General features: G+C 38.5%; 1 protein-coding gene across 2 annotated transcripts in view; it reads right to left on the bottom strand.

Moving 5' to 3' along the window:
- The window catches only part of dgkb (diacylglycerol kinase, beta), a 56,356-nt gene that overhangs the window by 8,634 nt on the left and 30,972 nt on the right, over positions 1 to 16,750 (bottom strand). For both annotated transcript variants that reach the window (XM_077576315.1, XM_077576316.1), the window contains exons 20-22: positions 14,409 to 14,473; positions 3,489 to 3,579; positions 2,258 to 2,453 (exon numbers count right to left, since the gene is read on the bottom strand). In XM_077576315.1, the coding sequence (XP_077432441.1) occupies positions 2,258 to 2,453; positions 3,489 to 3,579; positions 14,409 to 14,473 (352 nt within the window). The remainder of the gene's footprint in view (positions 1 to 2,257; positions 2,454 to 3,488; positions 3,580 to 14,408; positions 14,474 to 16,750) is intronic.

Here is a 16,750-nt window from a genome sequence, read left to right as displayed (position 1 = left end):
AAATACTATGCGAGAGGCAGCTCAAGTTCGGGTTGTTGCCTAAATGGGCTGCCATAAAAATAAAAAATAGAACATTGTCAGAGGTAGTTGAAGTTAGCTGTTGGCACCATTGTGAACTAAAACTTAGCACAACTTAGCAGTTTTATATAAAGAAATAAAAATATATAAAAAAAATAAAGCAGTTTTAATCAGACCCAGACCTAACAATTTGCTGACTAAACAGGCTGCCAAAGAAATACTAAGGCAGGGGCAGCTCAAATTTGGGTTTCTGCTTAAATAGGCTGCCACAGAAATGCTAACTATACGTGTGCAAGATGTAGCTGAAGTTTCATGCAGGACCACTGTCAACTAAAACTCTGCAACATTCAGACCTAATTCATTTCTACCTCAACAGGCTGCCACAGAAGACAGTAAAGTATAGTGAAAGATTTTTTTTTAGTCTAATCTAAAAAAAAAAAAACCCTACTAAGTCCTTCACTTGAAGTGAGACCAAAAAGCTTTCTAAACTTCCTCCTGCTGTCGAGGCACCAGCAGGCCCGTCAAGTCCGACTACAGCAAAATGTCGGGAGGAGGATTTCTGCGGCGATCTGTCGTCCAATGAGCGCTTCACAAGGGGCTTGTCATGGGGCATCAGTCCCCAAACAACACACCCCACCCACAGTGGGGGGGAAAAAAAACCTCACTCCCATTGTAAATAATTCACTCCGCAGCCATTCCCTTCCACCTGAGGGGCTTGTCTCCTGGCGTCACCAGCAGGATGATTTAACAGCTCCAGAAAGGTCAGCTACACACACAGGCGCGCACACACAAAAGAACGCATACACACACTCTAAAACCTGCCAACAGTTTGATCCATGTGTCGTGCTCGACTACGCCCCCTCTGGCTAATGTACTTGTGTATGTTTACTACTAAATGTACCTTTTTGGGCGGCGAGGCTTGTTGGGTCTGAATCAACTTGCAGGTTCCTTCTGATGGTCGCAAACGTAAACTTTTTTTTTGTTTTTGTTTGATTGAGTAATTCTATGGAAGCCTGTTAAGGCAGAAAATTCTGGGCGAAAAAGTCTTGTCAGTTTCCTCTTCCAATGTTTTTTTTTTTTTTTTTTGGGGGGTATATCTGCTCTAAAAACCGTTGGGTCAAAAAAAAAAACTATGGGCCAAAAATTGGCCCATCCTCTACTTTGAGTCAAGAAATTGGTCTTTTAGTGTAAAACAGCTCATAAATATTGGTTAGATCCTTTACTTAGGTAAAAAATTAATAAAAATAATAATAATAAAATAAAAATAAATTAAGGGTTATTTTGTATAAAACATCCCAGAAAGTTGGGTCAAAAATTGACCGATCCTCTACTTTGAGTCAAGAAATTGGTCTTTTAGTGTAAAACAACTCATAAATATTGGTTAGATCCTTTACTTAGGTAAAAAATTAATAAAAATAATAATAATAATAATAAAATAAAAATAAATTAAGGGTTATTTTGTATAAAACATCCCAGAAAGTTGGGTCAAAAATTGACCGATCCCCTACTTTGAGTCAGGAAATTGGTCTTTTAGTGTAAAACAGCTCATAAATATTGGTTAGATCCTTTACTTAGGTAAAAAATTAATAAAAATAATAATAATAATAATAAAATAAAAATAAATTAAGGGTTATTTTGTATAAAACATCCCAGAAAGTTGGGTCAAAAATTGACCGATCCCCTACTTTGAGTCAGGAAATTGGTCTTTTAGTGTAAAACAGCTCATAAATATTGGTTAGATCCTTTACTTGGGTAAAAAAATAAAATAAAAATAATAATAATAATAAAATTAAAATAAATTAAGGGTTATTTTGTATAAAACATCCCAGATGTTGGGTCAAATTGACCCATATAGTGGATCGGTCTTTTTTGATCCATAATTGGATTACTTTTGACCCAACTGTTTTTAGAGTGTATGGAAAATCATCGACATTTTAGGTCTTCTTCCCCTTTTAGCAGGTAGCCATGGTCGCATTCTTTTTTGGCTATTGCCGGCCGGCCTTTTGACGCAAATGGAGTCGGGGGAGTCTGCTCCTATTAACTGAGCCTGTCCTCCGCTGTCCTCACAGGCCATTAATACGCAAGTGACAGTTCCAAATAGTGACACTGTTTTACCTTCGTGTCGCAAACAAAAGCCGCTCACTGTGATTCACCTTGTCACCCATGAAATATTCACGCACTGGTGAAAAGTTTGGGGTCCCAAGTTTGGTGTTGAAAATTTCCCTTCGTCTGCTCTCACCTTGAACTGCAAACATGAGCTCCTTGGTATCGGTCAAAGGCGTCCTCCTGTCCAGGCCCTTCTTGGCCGCCTTGCGGTGACCCCTCCTCTTTTTGCTCTCGCCCCACAGGTTGGATCCGCCGTGCATGCTGGGGATGTTCAGGATGGCGATGCCCTCCAGGGAGACGGAGCTCAGGTCCAGGGTCACGCCGTCGCACTTGTGAGAAATCGGTTCGGAATTTTCTTTGGGATGGATGTCAGTTTGCACGTCCATCTTTAGCAAGCGTCCATACTTCCCTAGTCCTAATTATTACGGCACTTTTGAAAGTGGTATAAAAAAAAAAGATGAACTGTATCTTCATTATCGTTTGGTATCACACTTTGCAGGGTTGCGTAGGGTTAATTACCTTTGTGCGGCAACCAAGTCTAATGGGAAGCATGTGCCGGGCCGCGTCACATTTTCAGAGGAGTGAAGCTAGCACAATTCTGATCTATTTATGGAAAACGAGCTGGTCTGCTGATACCTAACCAGTGTTTTTATGCTATATCGCGGTTCATTGTTGGCACATCTGATTTAATGCTATTTTTAAGCAATATTTTTAGGTGTTTTTTTAGGCGTGTCAAAATTAGTGCGTTAATTTTGAGTGAATTTAAAGTTCCTTTAACGCCACAAATTTTTGGTCGCAACACAGCACACACGTCCACGTCAAGATTTAGCAGCAATAAATGTAATAATAATGCATATATGTGTGGAGACTAGGGTCAAGTTGTATTTTATGATTTAAAAATTTCACAAGTTACTTCATGTTAAAGACTGGTTAGCTCTTAATATGAAAAAAGCTGTCATCAACGTATTACAAATGCAAGTATGCCGTCTAGTGGCAGAAAAATGACCTCAACGCAAATCAATATCACATGTTTTTTACAGTACAGTACATCTTTTTAATTTTAACAGAATTTTATGAATTATTATGAAATTAATCTGTCAATATTTCTATTAGTTTAAAAAAAAATCCACTTTAATGTGAACAAGAGGATAAAAAAAAATATTGTACATTTAGAACAGATATAAAATTTGCGATTAATCGTGAGTTAACTATTGAAGTAATGCGATTAATTACGGTTAAAAATTGTAATCGCCTGACACCCCTTGTTTTTTTTTTTACAGTATTAAGGGAAATACGAGTTTAGAGTTGTGCCACGTCATGTCAAGCAAAACTAAAGTCTACTAAAAGAGACGGGCCGTACTCACCTCAACCTCCAGGAAGTCGTGTAACTTCTTGCAAGTGGCCGAGAACGTCTCTGAAGTGCCGAACTCAAAGTACCACAGCTTGTTCTTTGTTCTGGAAGAGGAAAGCGAAAGCAAAGGGCAAAAGGGGACAAAGAGTAGATAAGACATCAATCTTATGATAAGCCAAAGCATCTGTAAAGGCGTATCTGTTATGAAAAGGGATTTCCTTAACACTGGGAAGGAAATATACTCCTGGGATCTGCACATTATTAATCTCCACCGAATACATGATGCGCTCTGTTCATCACGTATTGAGGGACGATGATGAATGTGGTTAAGAAGATGTCGAGATGAAGCACGGGGACCATCGGTGCCCGTTAGTGGGCGAAGGAGGCGAATCTGAGTGCACCTCGCAATTAACAGAGGGATGCGGGGTGGCTGAACCCCCCCCGGCTTCCACTGCTAAGGCTGACCATCAATGACCTAACCATCTGTCTATGCACTCTTACTGTATATCATACCGCAGGCGTGGGAAATGGTTGCGCTCCAGGGCCACATTTCAGGTACAATACAGTAATATGTCAAATAGTATATTTTCATTTGAAATCTATGCAGTATGAATTATTATCATATTTTTATTCTTAACCCTGGAGAACCCAAGAAACATTTTCTTCTTTGGAAAATTATGAATTATACATTAAATGACTGTTATAAGTTCATGGAACACCAAAATATATGTTTTTTCAATTTTAACCCTTTTTTTTTAACTAGCTCAGAGTTGCTAATTTATCAAAAATATATATATATAAAACATACTCCTAGGCATTCTGCAACATGATATGAAATAGATTAACAAAAACACAATTTTACCATCTGATGGTTTGCTGAGAAGATGGTTTTGTTTGGATTGATTTCCAGCTCAACAAAACAGCATGTTGCCAGCAGCCAACTTGTCACCACCACTCTGGCTCATGTAAGTGCAATATTCATCCACTAGATGGCCCCACGCAGGGGTCAGAAGTGGCACTCTGGACTTTTGAAGTAAAATTAAAAAAAAAAAAAAAAAGGTCTTTGTTATTTGAGTAGCAGAGTTTATAGGGGCCAAATTTGACCCCGTGGGTTCGCCAGGGTTTAAATATATCTGTGCAGCCCCGTATCAAATGACCTGCAAACCAGTTCCGGGTCATGGGCTGGAGGGTTGGGGACCAATCATATCATGCAAATAATCAAATCAAATAAAATGATATAAAGATATAATTATATATTTTTTACAGTCATAATAGCCCTCTGAGGGAAACCATAAATACAATTTTGCCCATGATGAAAACTGACACCTCAAAAAGGAGTTTTGAATAACAGAGGTCCAAACAGCGAGCCCTGCGGAACACCGCTTCGACATTCTGAGCTTCCGATCGATACGGAATGGTCTGTAGTTTTCATCTTTCCGAGGGACGACAAACAGCAGAATGCCATTTATCTTCCAGTGTGAAGGACAAAAAACAACAACAATGCTGACACGCAGAAGTGAATACAGTAAAGAATGGCTCCGATGAGGGGGATGTATTAGTATAAGCAGAGGAACAATCACTGAATTATTGATTCCCTCATTAGGACTTTTGTCAGGACCATTTAGCCACTTTATAGATGGGCTTTCATTAAGTCTACTCGCAAGGTAGAGCGAGTCACGGCTGATTTATCGTGCGGTCAATAGGGATGGGAAGAGAGGGAAGGCGGTAGACGGAGTTGAATGTACACGATCGGACTGAGCGTGTTTGGACGCAAACAAATCAGGACAGCGTATTCAAAAGTGATGGTGGGTGATTTGTGGGGCAAATGAGCCAGAAGGCTGGCAGGTGCGAGAGAAAAATGAGCTGCTGTTTATTACAACCTGTAGATAAAGTGGACATAAAAATAAAAATAAATTCTAAACACCCTTGTTGAAATGCTCGGTTATTGTGATAAGGGAGCTCAAGATAAATTAATTTTAATTGTTTTTAAATCTATGAATATGACCTATATTCACACTCAGTTTCTAATTTTAAAGATACATTTTTACAAAGCAAAGTAAAAATGACAAGTGAGAAAATGCGTGACACTTAGGTTGAACTTTTTGGCCATCATTCTAAAAGGAATGTTTGGTGCAAACGCAACATTGCTCATCACCAAACAGTAGTCAGTATTAGAACAAAACCTTCTTTTTTTCCTGGAGAGCTCAGTATTGTTTATTCGGTAATTTTACCGATTTGACATGTCATCATCATTGCTCTCCTTTTTCTTTATTTTTTTGTATGTGGGTGAGTAGGTGTATGTGCGTGCGTGCGTGTGTGCATGCATGTGTGTGTGTGTGTATTCATTAGTTCACCTAAACCTAAAAAATCCCATACCGTTCACCTAAACCGAACACTTCCAGCCAGAGTCGTGAGGCCGTCAGGAGACCCGAGGAAGGACCAAAGAAAAAAAAGAAGAAAAATTCCACCATACTTTGCCCTTCAACTACTTCAACATTTCTTGACCGATTCAAACCATTCCAACTTCAGCATGTTCCAAAAATTCATGTTTTGTGGGCCATTATTTTTCTCATTCCTAACTTATAGAGTTTTCCCACAATTCCAATTTTTTTTTACCCCATCATCGCCCTTAAATAATTAAATGTATTTATTATAAACAAGTAAATATGAAGATATGTAAACATGAAACTGATATAATTACAGCTTTCTTATAATAAATATTTGCTTGGTTAAGTTTCCATAAATGTCAAATAATCAAAACATGAGCATCCCCATTTCACATGTTTTGTTACTTCCCAAATCCGTACCTATCGAACCCAAATTAGTCACGGGGATCCACAAGCAGCCGGCAAAAGACAGAGTATGACAGGAGGGCCACTCCCGGCAATTCGCACCACTTAACCTAACAAGCTAACACCATGGCAACAAATCACCCGGCGTCCGTGTTCATTAGATAATTAGCAGCCCGATCGGATTGTCATTTGTTCCTTGACGACTGACGCCAAACACGGGATCCATCACAAAGATGGCGGCGGGCTTGTTCCCACTACGCTAATGATCACGGGTCTATTTATTGGAGTTCGAGGTAATTATGTGCATCTCTTCGAGGGGCACAAATGTGAGTGCAAAAGTAGTGCGCTTCGGATTAACGCGTCAGCTCATAACTATGATACTTTGAGAGAAGAAAAAAAAATCCACGAAAAATAGGGGAAAAAAATGGTGAACAATAATAAATAATCTTACAAATAAATTGCGAATAATAACACAAACGTCCATCCCTACTTTGAGTTAGACAAAGATAACATAAAACAGCCATTCCCTGAAAGCTGCTGCATCTCCACAGGACGTCATGCAAACTTAATGATGCTTCCCATGGGAGTGATGAAGAGGCAAAAACAATGCCGCTCAAATCATAATGCCGGTGCAAACCTCAAAACCAAGGACGGTGTGATTGGACCTGCAGTGTATCAATGCAAAGCGTATGTTGATAGCTGCTTGGTGCTGGTCATGCGATATCAGCTGTTGAAGTCAACGCTGCTGTTGTTGTTTCAAAACCAGGAAAATCCTGTCGAATAATAAAATCTGATGATACTGAAAAACAATCCCTGAAATTCTAAAGTAGATTAAATCAAATTAAGGAAATATTTGTTTAAATTTGTGTTTGTGTCGGATAAAAGGGTTGTAACACCACAACTATCGATGGTTTTTATTAGCCCGTCTATAGTATTTTGCATTTGGTATTAGCATTAAGCTAGCAGAAAGCAAATTTATGTGGTTCTTTTAAATACATAATGTCTAATTTTAGATAGTGAGCTGATAACTCATCAACACATTTTATTTTCTGTATCCAAGCATAAATCTCAAATCTCCGATCATTCTATCGCTGCTTGGTCATCAAAATGGCTTTCAAAAGCGAAAAGTGTTAGCATTAAGCTAGAAGAAAGCAAATTTGTGTGGTTGTTTTAAATACATAATGTCTAATTTTAGATAGTGAGCTGATAACTCATCAACACATTTTATTTTCTGTATCCAAGCATAAATCTCAAATCTCCGATCATCCTATCGCTGCTTGGTCATCAAAACGGCTTTCAAAAGCGAAAAGTGTTAGCACTAAGCTAGCATTAAGCAAATTTGTGTGGTTCTTTTAAATACATAATGTCTAATTTTAGATAGTGAGCTGACAACTCATCAACACATTTTATTTTCTGTATCCAAGCATAAATCTCAAATCTCCGATCATCCTATCGCCGCTTGGTCATCAAAACGGCTTTCAAAAGCGAAAAGTGTTAGCATTAAGCTAGAAGAAAGCAAATTTGTGTGGTTGTTTTAAATACATAATGTCTAATTTTAGATAGTGAGCTGATAACTCATCAACACATTTTATTTTCTGTATCCAAGCATAAATCTCAAATCTCCGATCATCCTATCGCTGCTTGGTCATCAAAACGGCTTTCAAAAGCGAAAAGTGTTAGCACTAAGCTAGCATTAAGCAAATTTGTGTGGTTCTTTTAAATACATAATGTCTAATTTTAGATAGTGAGCTGACAACTCATCAACACATTTTATTTTCTGTATCCAAGCATAAATTTAAAATCTCCGATCATCCTATCGCCGCTTGGTCATCGAAACGGCTTTCAAAAGGCATCAAGTTGAGCGTAGCATCGCTGCCCTGAGGCCAAAGCACCTTTCCGTGCGCTTTACACTGGACGCACTTAACACAACACAGCCTCCATTGATTTTCCCCACCACTGACACTTAATCTTACCCACAGTGATCTACGACCTTATTCTCGCACTAATTTCTTCTTGATCAGAGGTGATAAATATCGCATTGACATAACCAACTCTTTGCGCGCCGCATCGTTGCGCCGCCGTAGTGTTTTAGTGCTGCGCCGCCTGTAGCGCTCGCAGGTTTGCTTGGCAGTTTGAGAAACGACCCGAGCCGCACTGGGGAACAAGAAACATATACTTTCGTTTTAAAAGCAGGAAGCCAAATTTAAGACTTTTTAAAGACAATTCATGGAATGTGATTACTCGGGAATTCAGTATATGGGCTCAATATCATATTAAAAGATTTCAAATTAGACAGATTTTTTTTTTTTTTACTGTTGCCATAATTAAAGCTCAAAGCATTGAAACTTGAAATCATCTTTCCCCTATTGAAATGAATGGAAATGCCATTAATTCGTTCCAGCCTCCCACACAACCCCCATCCCCAATTTCTAAATTATTTCATAAACATCCAGTAACAAACTCAAACAAAATCAATTTTTTATTCTTCAATTCAATAGACATTGTACTGCTCCTTCTGGTGCGTACAGGTTGGCCACCTGGGGGCAGTATAATAAACACATGGATCACAGAGTATAAATATTTTACACCTGTCAGTACTCAAGTCGTATTTCCCCCGTTAAAGACGACATTTACATCAAAATACTTTGTACAGTAATTAAAAAAAAACACATATTTGCGCGACCCGGAAGATGCCAGAACCAATATTTTGTGTTTCCGCACGGTCATTCATTGCTGACGGACGGCAGAGCTAATTCAAAATGTGACGCCCTGATGGCGAGCTGATCGGCTGATAGACGTCCGTTGCTGGACAGCACAACTTTAAATAACTTTGAAATGACGCGATTATTGCGGGAAATTAACGAAAAAGGAAGGCGCTACGGACAAGTCGAAACGGCGTCGGTCGCGTGCGACGTAGCTCGAGGACTCTCTGTACACAACATTCACTGCTCTTTGTTTTTTTTTTTTGGGAGTAAACTTCAACTTGGAGGACAGTAGAACAGCACAAAGCCTCTTTTTTTTTTTTTTTTTTAATTGGTCACTACCTGCTGTTGAGAAATAATTTGAGTTCACTGCCACCATAGAACACTAATATATATATATATATATATAAAAAAATTTAATGATAGTTTGTTTGTTGAAAAAAGTCAGGTGACTTGTATATGAAGTCACCACTTTCTTTATTAAAAAAAAACAAACAGAGTCTCTCTATTTTTTTCTCTCTCGATTTGTAGGACCAATAGGACCAATAGGAACCCCACTTGAACTGGTATGACCTTTACGCAACACACTGACTGAATGGGCTTTGATCCATTTTTGGTTGAGGACAAGTTAAGTGGCTTCAGAAGGAGAAGTGAAATGTGTGTGTGTGTGTGTGTGTGTGTGCCCACTGAGCTGTGGGACAGGGGCCACAGGTGAGATACCTCTAAATTACACACAAGTGGTCATTAATTATAGATGACACTTTGGTCGCATAAACGATTTCAACCTCAAATGAGGTCCGAGGGCGGCACAAGTGTGTATGTATGTGTGTGTAATTTAGAACACTGGTTGGTTCTCAACATGCGTGCGCGCACACACACACACACACACACACATTGTGGTGCAGCCCCATCCAGCACATGGCGGCGCTTTGATGAACACGGCTCATTATGCTAAAGAGCGCCGCATGCCCAGGCTTCCCTGCGCCTTCGGGAAAGGTTAACTCGGGATGGTTACACAGCACAGCCGGGGCCCAGGGGCCCGTGGGGGCCCCAGAGAGGGCGGGGTGTCCCGGGAGGGGCGCGCCGAGGCCGTTAGATGTCTGAAGACCTTAAATAGAAGCCCAAATATCAAGGGGACATCAAGGCGCTGGTAAAGATCGACACTTAAGCAACACGACGGGAAGAAATCAGCCGGTTTGTTTAGTTTTGTTTGTTTTTCAAACAGTTTTGGAGGGGACGAGCGACTTGAATCTGGCAAGCATCAGGATAATCAGGATATTATAATGGATTTGTTATTAGCTCATTCACTGCCATTGACGACTATAGACGTCAAAAATTCATGTGAACTATTTCTATTAGTTTAGCAATTTTTCATTTAATTTTTTATGAAAACCTTTTTTTTTAATTGTACATTATTAATGATAATCATGCGATTAATTACGATTAAACGCCACTTATTTTTAATATAAAAAAAATATAGGCCCGTCAGGCGATTAAATTTTTTAAATTTTAATTAATCACATGACTTGTTAACTAACGATTAATCATAAATTTTATATCTGTTCTAAATTTACAAAAAAAAAAAAAATCTAGGTTTTCATTCTCTTGTTAGCAAAAGTGGATTTTTTTTAAAAACTAATAGAAATAGTTAAAATGATTTCTGGACGTCTATAGCCGTCAATGGCTGAGAACGAGTTAATTTACTTTAATAATGATTATAATTGTAATGATTGACATTGTAAAATTCAAAATGGAATGCTTGACTCCCTCAGATTTTTTTTCTCTGGGAAAACTATTTTAACATGTAATTTAATAATTTAATAACATTTAATTGCTGAGATAAATGCAGTGCATACCTATCTTTTTCATTTAGCATTCAAGGTGGAATGATTCTTAATAGGCCACATTGTATTGTAATACCGGTACATTTTAATGTGTATTGTAATCTATTTTAATGTGTTTGCTTTATGTTATCTTTTATCTTGCTTTTTTGTTAAGCACTTTGGGTTGCATGTCTGTATAAAAAGTGCTGTAAAAATAACATTTATTATTATTATTTATGATACAAAAATACATTCAGGGCCAGTCAACATCTGAAAATCTTCTCTCCTGATATCAACCAACTTCGAATGACAGAATTTGATTAAGACTTGCATTCTTTAACGGGCATTACATGAAAACAATAAACAAGAAGTTCATGAACATCTCCTTGATTTAAACCGAAAACCTGGTTTTGATTTTTCCGTCTCAATCTCTCCTGCCGCCGTACGACACCTTGGAAAATCTGTCAACACCTTACATGTTGCTATAGTGGCCAGACTGGTGTTAACCCGAAAAAGATTAACGATATGAGCCACAGTCACAAAGGAAGGGGGAAACTGAAAATTGGCTGCTTCCAGAAAAGTGCTTATTGGGCCAGGTTGAAGGGAGACCGATCAGTTCCAAAAAAGCACAGCACTAAGCAGGGTAAAGGCAAGATCTGGATACAGCTCAAAATGAAATGTAGTTAAAAAACGAAAGGCATTTAACATACCGCGGCGCTCAAATTAAACAGCAATGCAGAAACAAAGCGTTAATTAATTCATGGTGACGCACCGAACAGCCCCCAGGATCCAAACTTTACAAACCTGCCTATGTCTTTATTCTCCTGCCATCCTTCCTTTTCCCCTCCGAGTCACAGATTAACGCGTAATTACATTAAGGATCAGCAAAAAATGTCGGATGACTGTGGGAGAGGGAGGTTATATTTTAAAGATGGCAGTCGAGGAGGCCAAGCGTTCGTCACGGGCCGGCTGATTGTCTGCTTTTAATCCTCGACCTCATTATCACCTCCAGGTCCGGCAGTGGCAGTAAATGAATCTATCTGCCGAGTGTCAAATCTTCACACCTTCGCCCTGGTAATCACCCCAAGGTGCAAATACACAAGATGGATCGGACGCGAGGAGCTGTGAGGGGAGGGGGATGTTGGGTAGCGGCGTGAGACCCCCGAAATTCCATCAAGAAAAGCTCCTGCGTTCATAATTAAGGCAATTGTTTGGCGGTTAAAGATGATGAAATATTCCGTTTCTCTAAGGTCAAACCACTGGCAAAATGTGTACATGTGACACGGCAAGTATATGGATTACTGTCATCACATTAAAATGTATAAATTTTTTTTATACTAATGAATGTAAATGTGTTCATCTGTTTTCTCCAAATGATACAGCGAATGCCCTTTTGCTTGCATGATATATATAATAGTATGTTATTGTATTTTTATTTTTATTATTATTTTATTTTATTTATTTTTTTAAAAAAAAGGAAAGCAATGATGATGTCAAATCAAATGAACAATACTGAGCTCTCCTTAGAATTAAAAAAAAAAAAGGAAAAAAAAGTATTTTTCAGTTTTGGTTGGTTATGGATTTTTGCTTCTCGCGGTCAGGTTTGGTCCCTATCAAGTGTACATGCATCTCCAAATTTTGTTTTTATTGGAGAAAACCCTCCAACATATTTTGGCTTTTTTTTTTTTTTTTTTTTTTTAATCACAAAATTGGGAAATATGCAATATAGAAACAAAAATAAGCAAATTTTTTTCCCTTTTTTTTTTTTTTTTACTCGTCCTGCATTGTATTTTTCCTTCATTCATTTGATTAGTGCAGTGTGTATGACTTTAAACAACCACATCCATGTTGTTTCCACACCATTTTAAGAGGCCTCAGTGAAAAATGATTGAGGTATTTTAAGAAAATGATTCTGTCTGTTATTTGAATCCCGTTAATAATTCACACGGGCGAATGGGTTTAGGATCTCTCTATTACACACTATCCTTGCCACTTCAATAATGCATGCTGATAGTTTCACAAGGTAGCGGAGATTTTTGTTGGATTTGTCCACGGGGCTCGTGACCATTGGAGGTATCGTAACTTATCACAGAGAGAGAGAGAAAAAAATGTCAAAAGTCATTTGGCTGAAAGCTGCGGGAAGTTGACATAGCAACAGGTATAAAGTGAGCCTTGGAGTTGAGTTTTACTATAAAAAAAATCACGTGTCCAAAGGAAATCTCTAAATCTTGTCTAGAGAAAAATGAGTAAAAAAAAACAAAAAACAATATGCTTTTTGTTGCACAAATATTGCAATATATTGTTAGTGTGCAGGGCTGGACTGGCCATCTGACATATAGGGCAGATACCCGGTGGGCCGGCCTCTTTTCAGTGCTTTTCAACGATCATTTTCCTACATTTTACCTCAAGAGACTGGCCCACAATTTTGAGGGACTAGTCCAGCAATCCAGTTCAAATATAGATCGCAAATTGACAAATCATCAATAAACTTCAGTGGCAGAATTACATGTTAAGCAGGAGTAGGGCGGTGCGCCTATGTCAAAATACCAGGGCGTATTTTTTTTGTGCCAGTCCAGCTCTGCTGGTATGTATGCTAGTATCTTCAAGTTAGTTTCTAGATTTTTTACATACGTTTCAAAGAAATTAAATTATTTTATTTTATGATTTTTTTTTACATGGCTTTTTCATGAAAGTAGGCATTTATTTTTTTCCTCAAAAACAACCAAAATAATTTTGGGGGCTTTCAGATTAGCACACATCACTGTCTAATACAAAAACAGGCATCTCCAAAATTTCAGAATTTTTTTTCTGTGTTGTAGATTTATTGAAAAAATAAATAAAAAATTGTTGAACAGTGCCATTTATTATACGTCACTAGAAAATGAAAATCATATTTCTCCAAATTTTCTTTGTTTTGGATCTAAAAAAAAACAAACACAAAACCAACAAGCCAACAAGCAAACACGAAACAAAAGACAACATTCGCTCCACAACCACCTTCACATCTCTGGGGATTCGGAATGAGCGCTAGGAGGACGTCGCGTGGCTAAATGGCGCACCAGGAGCAGGCTAACATATGCTAACGAGCACAAATGGGATTATTAGGAGGCGGCGTGTCATCGCTCTGACTGATCCGCCATGTCAAACTAGCCAAGCCAATTCAATTAGGGCCTGGATGACTCCCCGGCGCTAGTGGAGACGTATGGGCAGACGTTAAATATTGATGGAAACATACTGGAGATGCCACATTTGTCCGCGTGCGAAAGGTGAACACGTCTCCTGCAGCTCATCACAAAGGCTAAATATGAGGAGCGGCCATTCGTCATCAGTGGAGACGCCAAACAGCGGGTCGCCGGGGAGAGGGGGGAGGGAGGAGCCCCATGTGATGATCCACTGGGTTAATTACACACTGCTCTTACCGATTTTCCTCCAAAACACACAGTGGAAAATGTAGCTATGACTAGCTAACCTTAGCTCCTCCCCCCAGATATCCTCAAACAATAAAGATGTCTACTACCTTGAAATCAGCAACCTCTCACTTGAACGCTTATTATCAGCAAAATCCTGGAGGGCCCCTCATAATATAACAAGGGGACGATAATTGCATGTGACCTACCTGCTGTTAAATTTCTCCGGGTGCTTCTCCCTCATCACATGAAAACGATGTGCGATGGAGGCGTCCTGCAAAGCAGAATTTACATGCGTTATTAAAAACACTTTATTTATATAGACACTTTTTTTTTTTTTTTTTAAATAATATGAAGTAACTTTAGCAGTGTATTAGCATTTATGTCAGGTGAAGGTGAAATTTGCATTTGTGTTCCTCCTGATTATTTTGTATCTATTTTCGGTCACAGAAATTCCGCTCTAGAAAGTCTGCTATGGGTTTTAACAACTTTTTACATTATTATAAATACTGTTAGAGGAGAAGGCAACCTTAAACGTTTCTTGACAATAATATGTTATATATAACCTCACTAGTCTAAACATGACATGTCGGTGGGGGCGGCTATTTTGCCACTTGCTGTTGACTAAAAATGACATCACAGTTGCTCAGAGCTCAGGAAACGACCAATCACAGCTCATTTGTTTTTTTAAGCTGAGCTGTGATTGGTTGTTACCTAAGACCTGAGCAACTGTGATGTCATTTTTACTCGACAGCAAGTAGCAAAATGGCCACCTTCTGATATACATTAACACAATATGAAAAATATAGAAAATATTATTGTCAAGAATTTTTATTTGATGACAATTTTTATTTGATCCGACTTTAAAATGAAGTAAAACATCATGTCTAAATAAAATTTAAAAAAGCACATTTAAGCATTCTCTGGTCTCCGATTGAACGCTTAGAACCTCCCACATTCTCAAGTAAAGCAATTTATTTTCGGCTCCCTCTATTGGTATGCAAAATAATCACTGAATTATCGGCTCAAATTGTGCATTATGATTCACTTCTTTTTAATCCAGAACGTTACATTTGTCGAGTATACTGTAGTTCAGTTGCATTTGACTTTTACGTACAACGCTTGTAAAACTTTATTTATACTGCATCTATACAATAAATAACTGTACGGCATGGTCGACGTGCATTGCATCATCATCTTACTGTAGCAAATTGTGTGATTGCGGATCTCCTCATTATGGTATTTGAGGCAACTTCTTCCTCATTAAGAGGGCGCTACGTGGCGTGCGCTTACACCTCGGCGCGAGGAGAGGCGGAGCGCTATTGACAGGAGAGGCCTGATGACGGAGGCTCGGCTGTCTTAGCAGCTAATTAACCAAACGCACGTCGCCGATAATCACAGCTCCGGGAGGCTACCGACACCGTGGAAAGCCGTTTTCCATTCCCTTCCCTTCCGCCACCTCTTCTCCTCTGTCGCTCTTGACCGCCCTCTCACCCTCTTTCGCGGCCTCCTGAGCAGAAGCCGTGGACTGGCGGCGGAGAAAGTGTGAACTCTACTGAAATGGCCTTTTTTAAATAAGTGTTACTGATGCAGACACGTCTCTACCGTATTAACACCACGCTGTCGGCTCGGACCATTTATGAAACCAAACTTTGAAGGGTGTGTGTGTGTGGGGGGGGGGTTACTTGCACTTTTACTTGTTTAAATAACAAAGTCCATAGATTTGACTACCCTGACTATTCCAATTTTTATGTAATCTAAAGTAACTTAATTTCTCTTTTTGTACATTACATAAGCCAATTTTTTGTTCTTTGGTTCACATGTTCCTCATTCAAAAAAAGATGTGGAGCCTGATTGAAAAGTTGAAAATAAATGTACACTCTAAAGACAGTTGGGTCAAAAATAACCCAAATTGGGTCAAAAAAGGCCCAACTCAACTTTTTAGGTTATTTAATTAACCCCAAAAGTTGGGTCAAATTAATAACCCACAAAACAGCCCAAAAACTGGGTTGCTTTGTGGGTTATTTAACTTTACACAACTTTTTGGGTTAAATTGTTGGGTCGGTTCATTTTTGACCCAGTTCAATTGGGTTATTCAATTTACCCAAAAAGTTGGGTCAAATTGAATAAATAACCTACAAAACAACCCAACAAAATGGGTTGTTTGTGGGTTATTATTTTATTTGACCCAAGGTTTTGGATGAAATAACTCGAAAAGTTGTGTCAGTTCATTTTTTACCAAATTAAATTGGGTTGCTTTGTGGGTTATTAATTTAACTTTACACAACTTTTTGGGTTAAATTGTTGGGTCGGTTCATTTTTGACCCAGTTCAATTGGGTTATTCAATTTACCTAAAAAGTTGGGTCAAATTGAATAAATAACCTACAAAACCACCCAACAAATTGTGTGTGGGTTATTATTAAATTTGACCCAACGTTTTGGATGAAATAACTCAAAAAGTTGTGTCAGTTCGTTTTTGACCAAATTCAATTGGGTTATTCAATTAATTAACCCAAAAAGTTGGGCCAAACGAATACACCACAAAGCAAC

This window comes from Vanacampus margaritifer, chromosome 9, assembly GCF_051991255.1.
Source record: "Vanacampus margaritifer isolate UIUO_Vmar chromosome 9, RoL_Vmar_1.0, whole genome shotgun sequence".
Taxonomy (NCBI): Eukaryota; Metazoa; Chordata; class Actinopteri; order Syngnathiformes; family Syngnathidae; genus Vanacampus; species Vanacampus margaritifer.
Note: the sequence above shows the minus strand (reverse complement) of the source record. Positions and strands in the feature narration are given on the sequence as shown.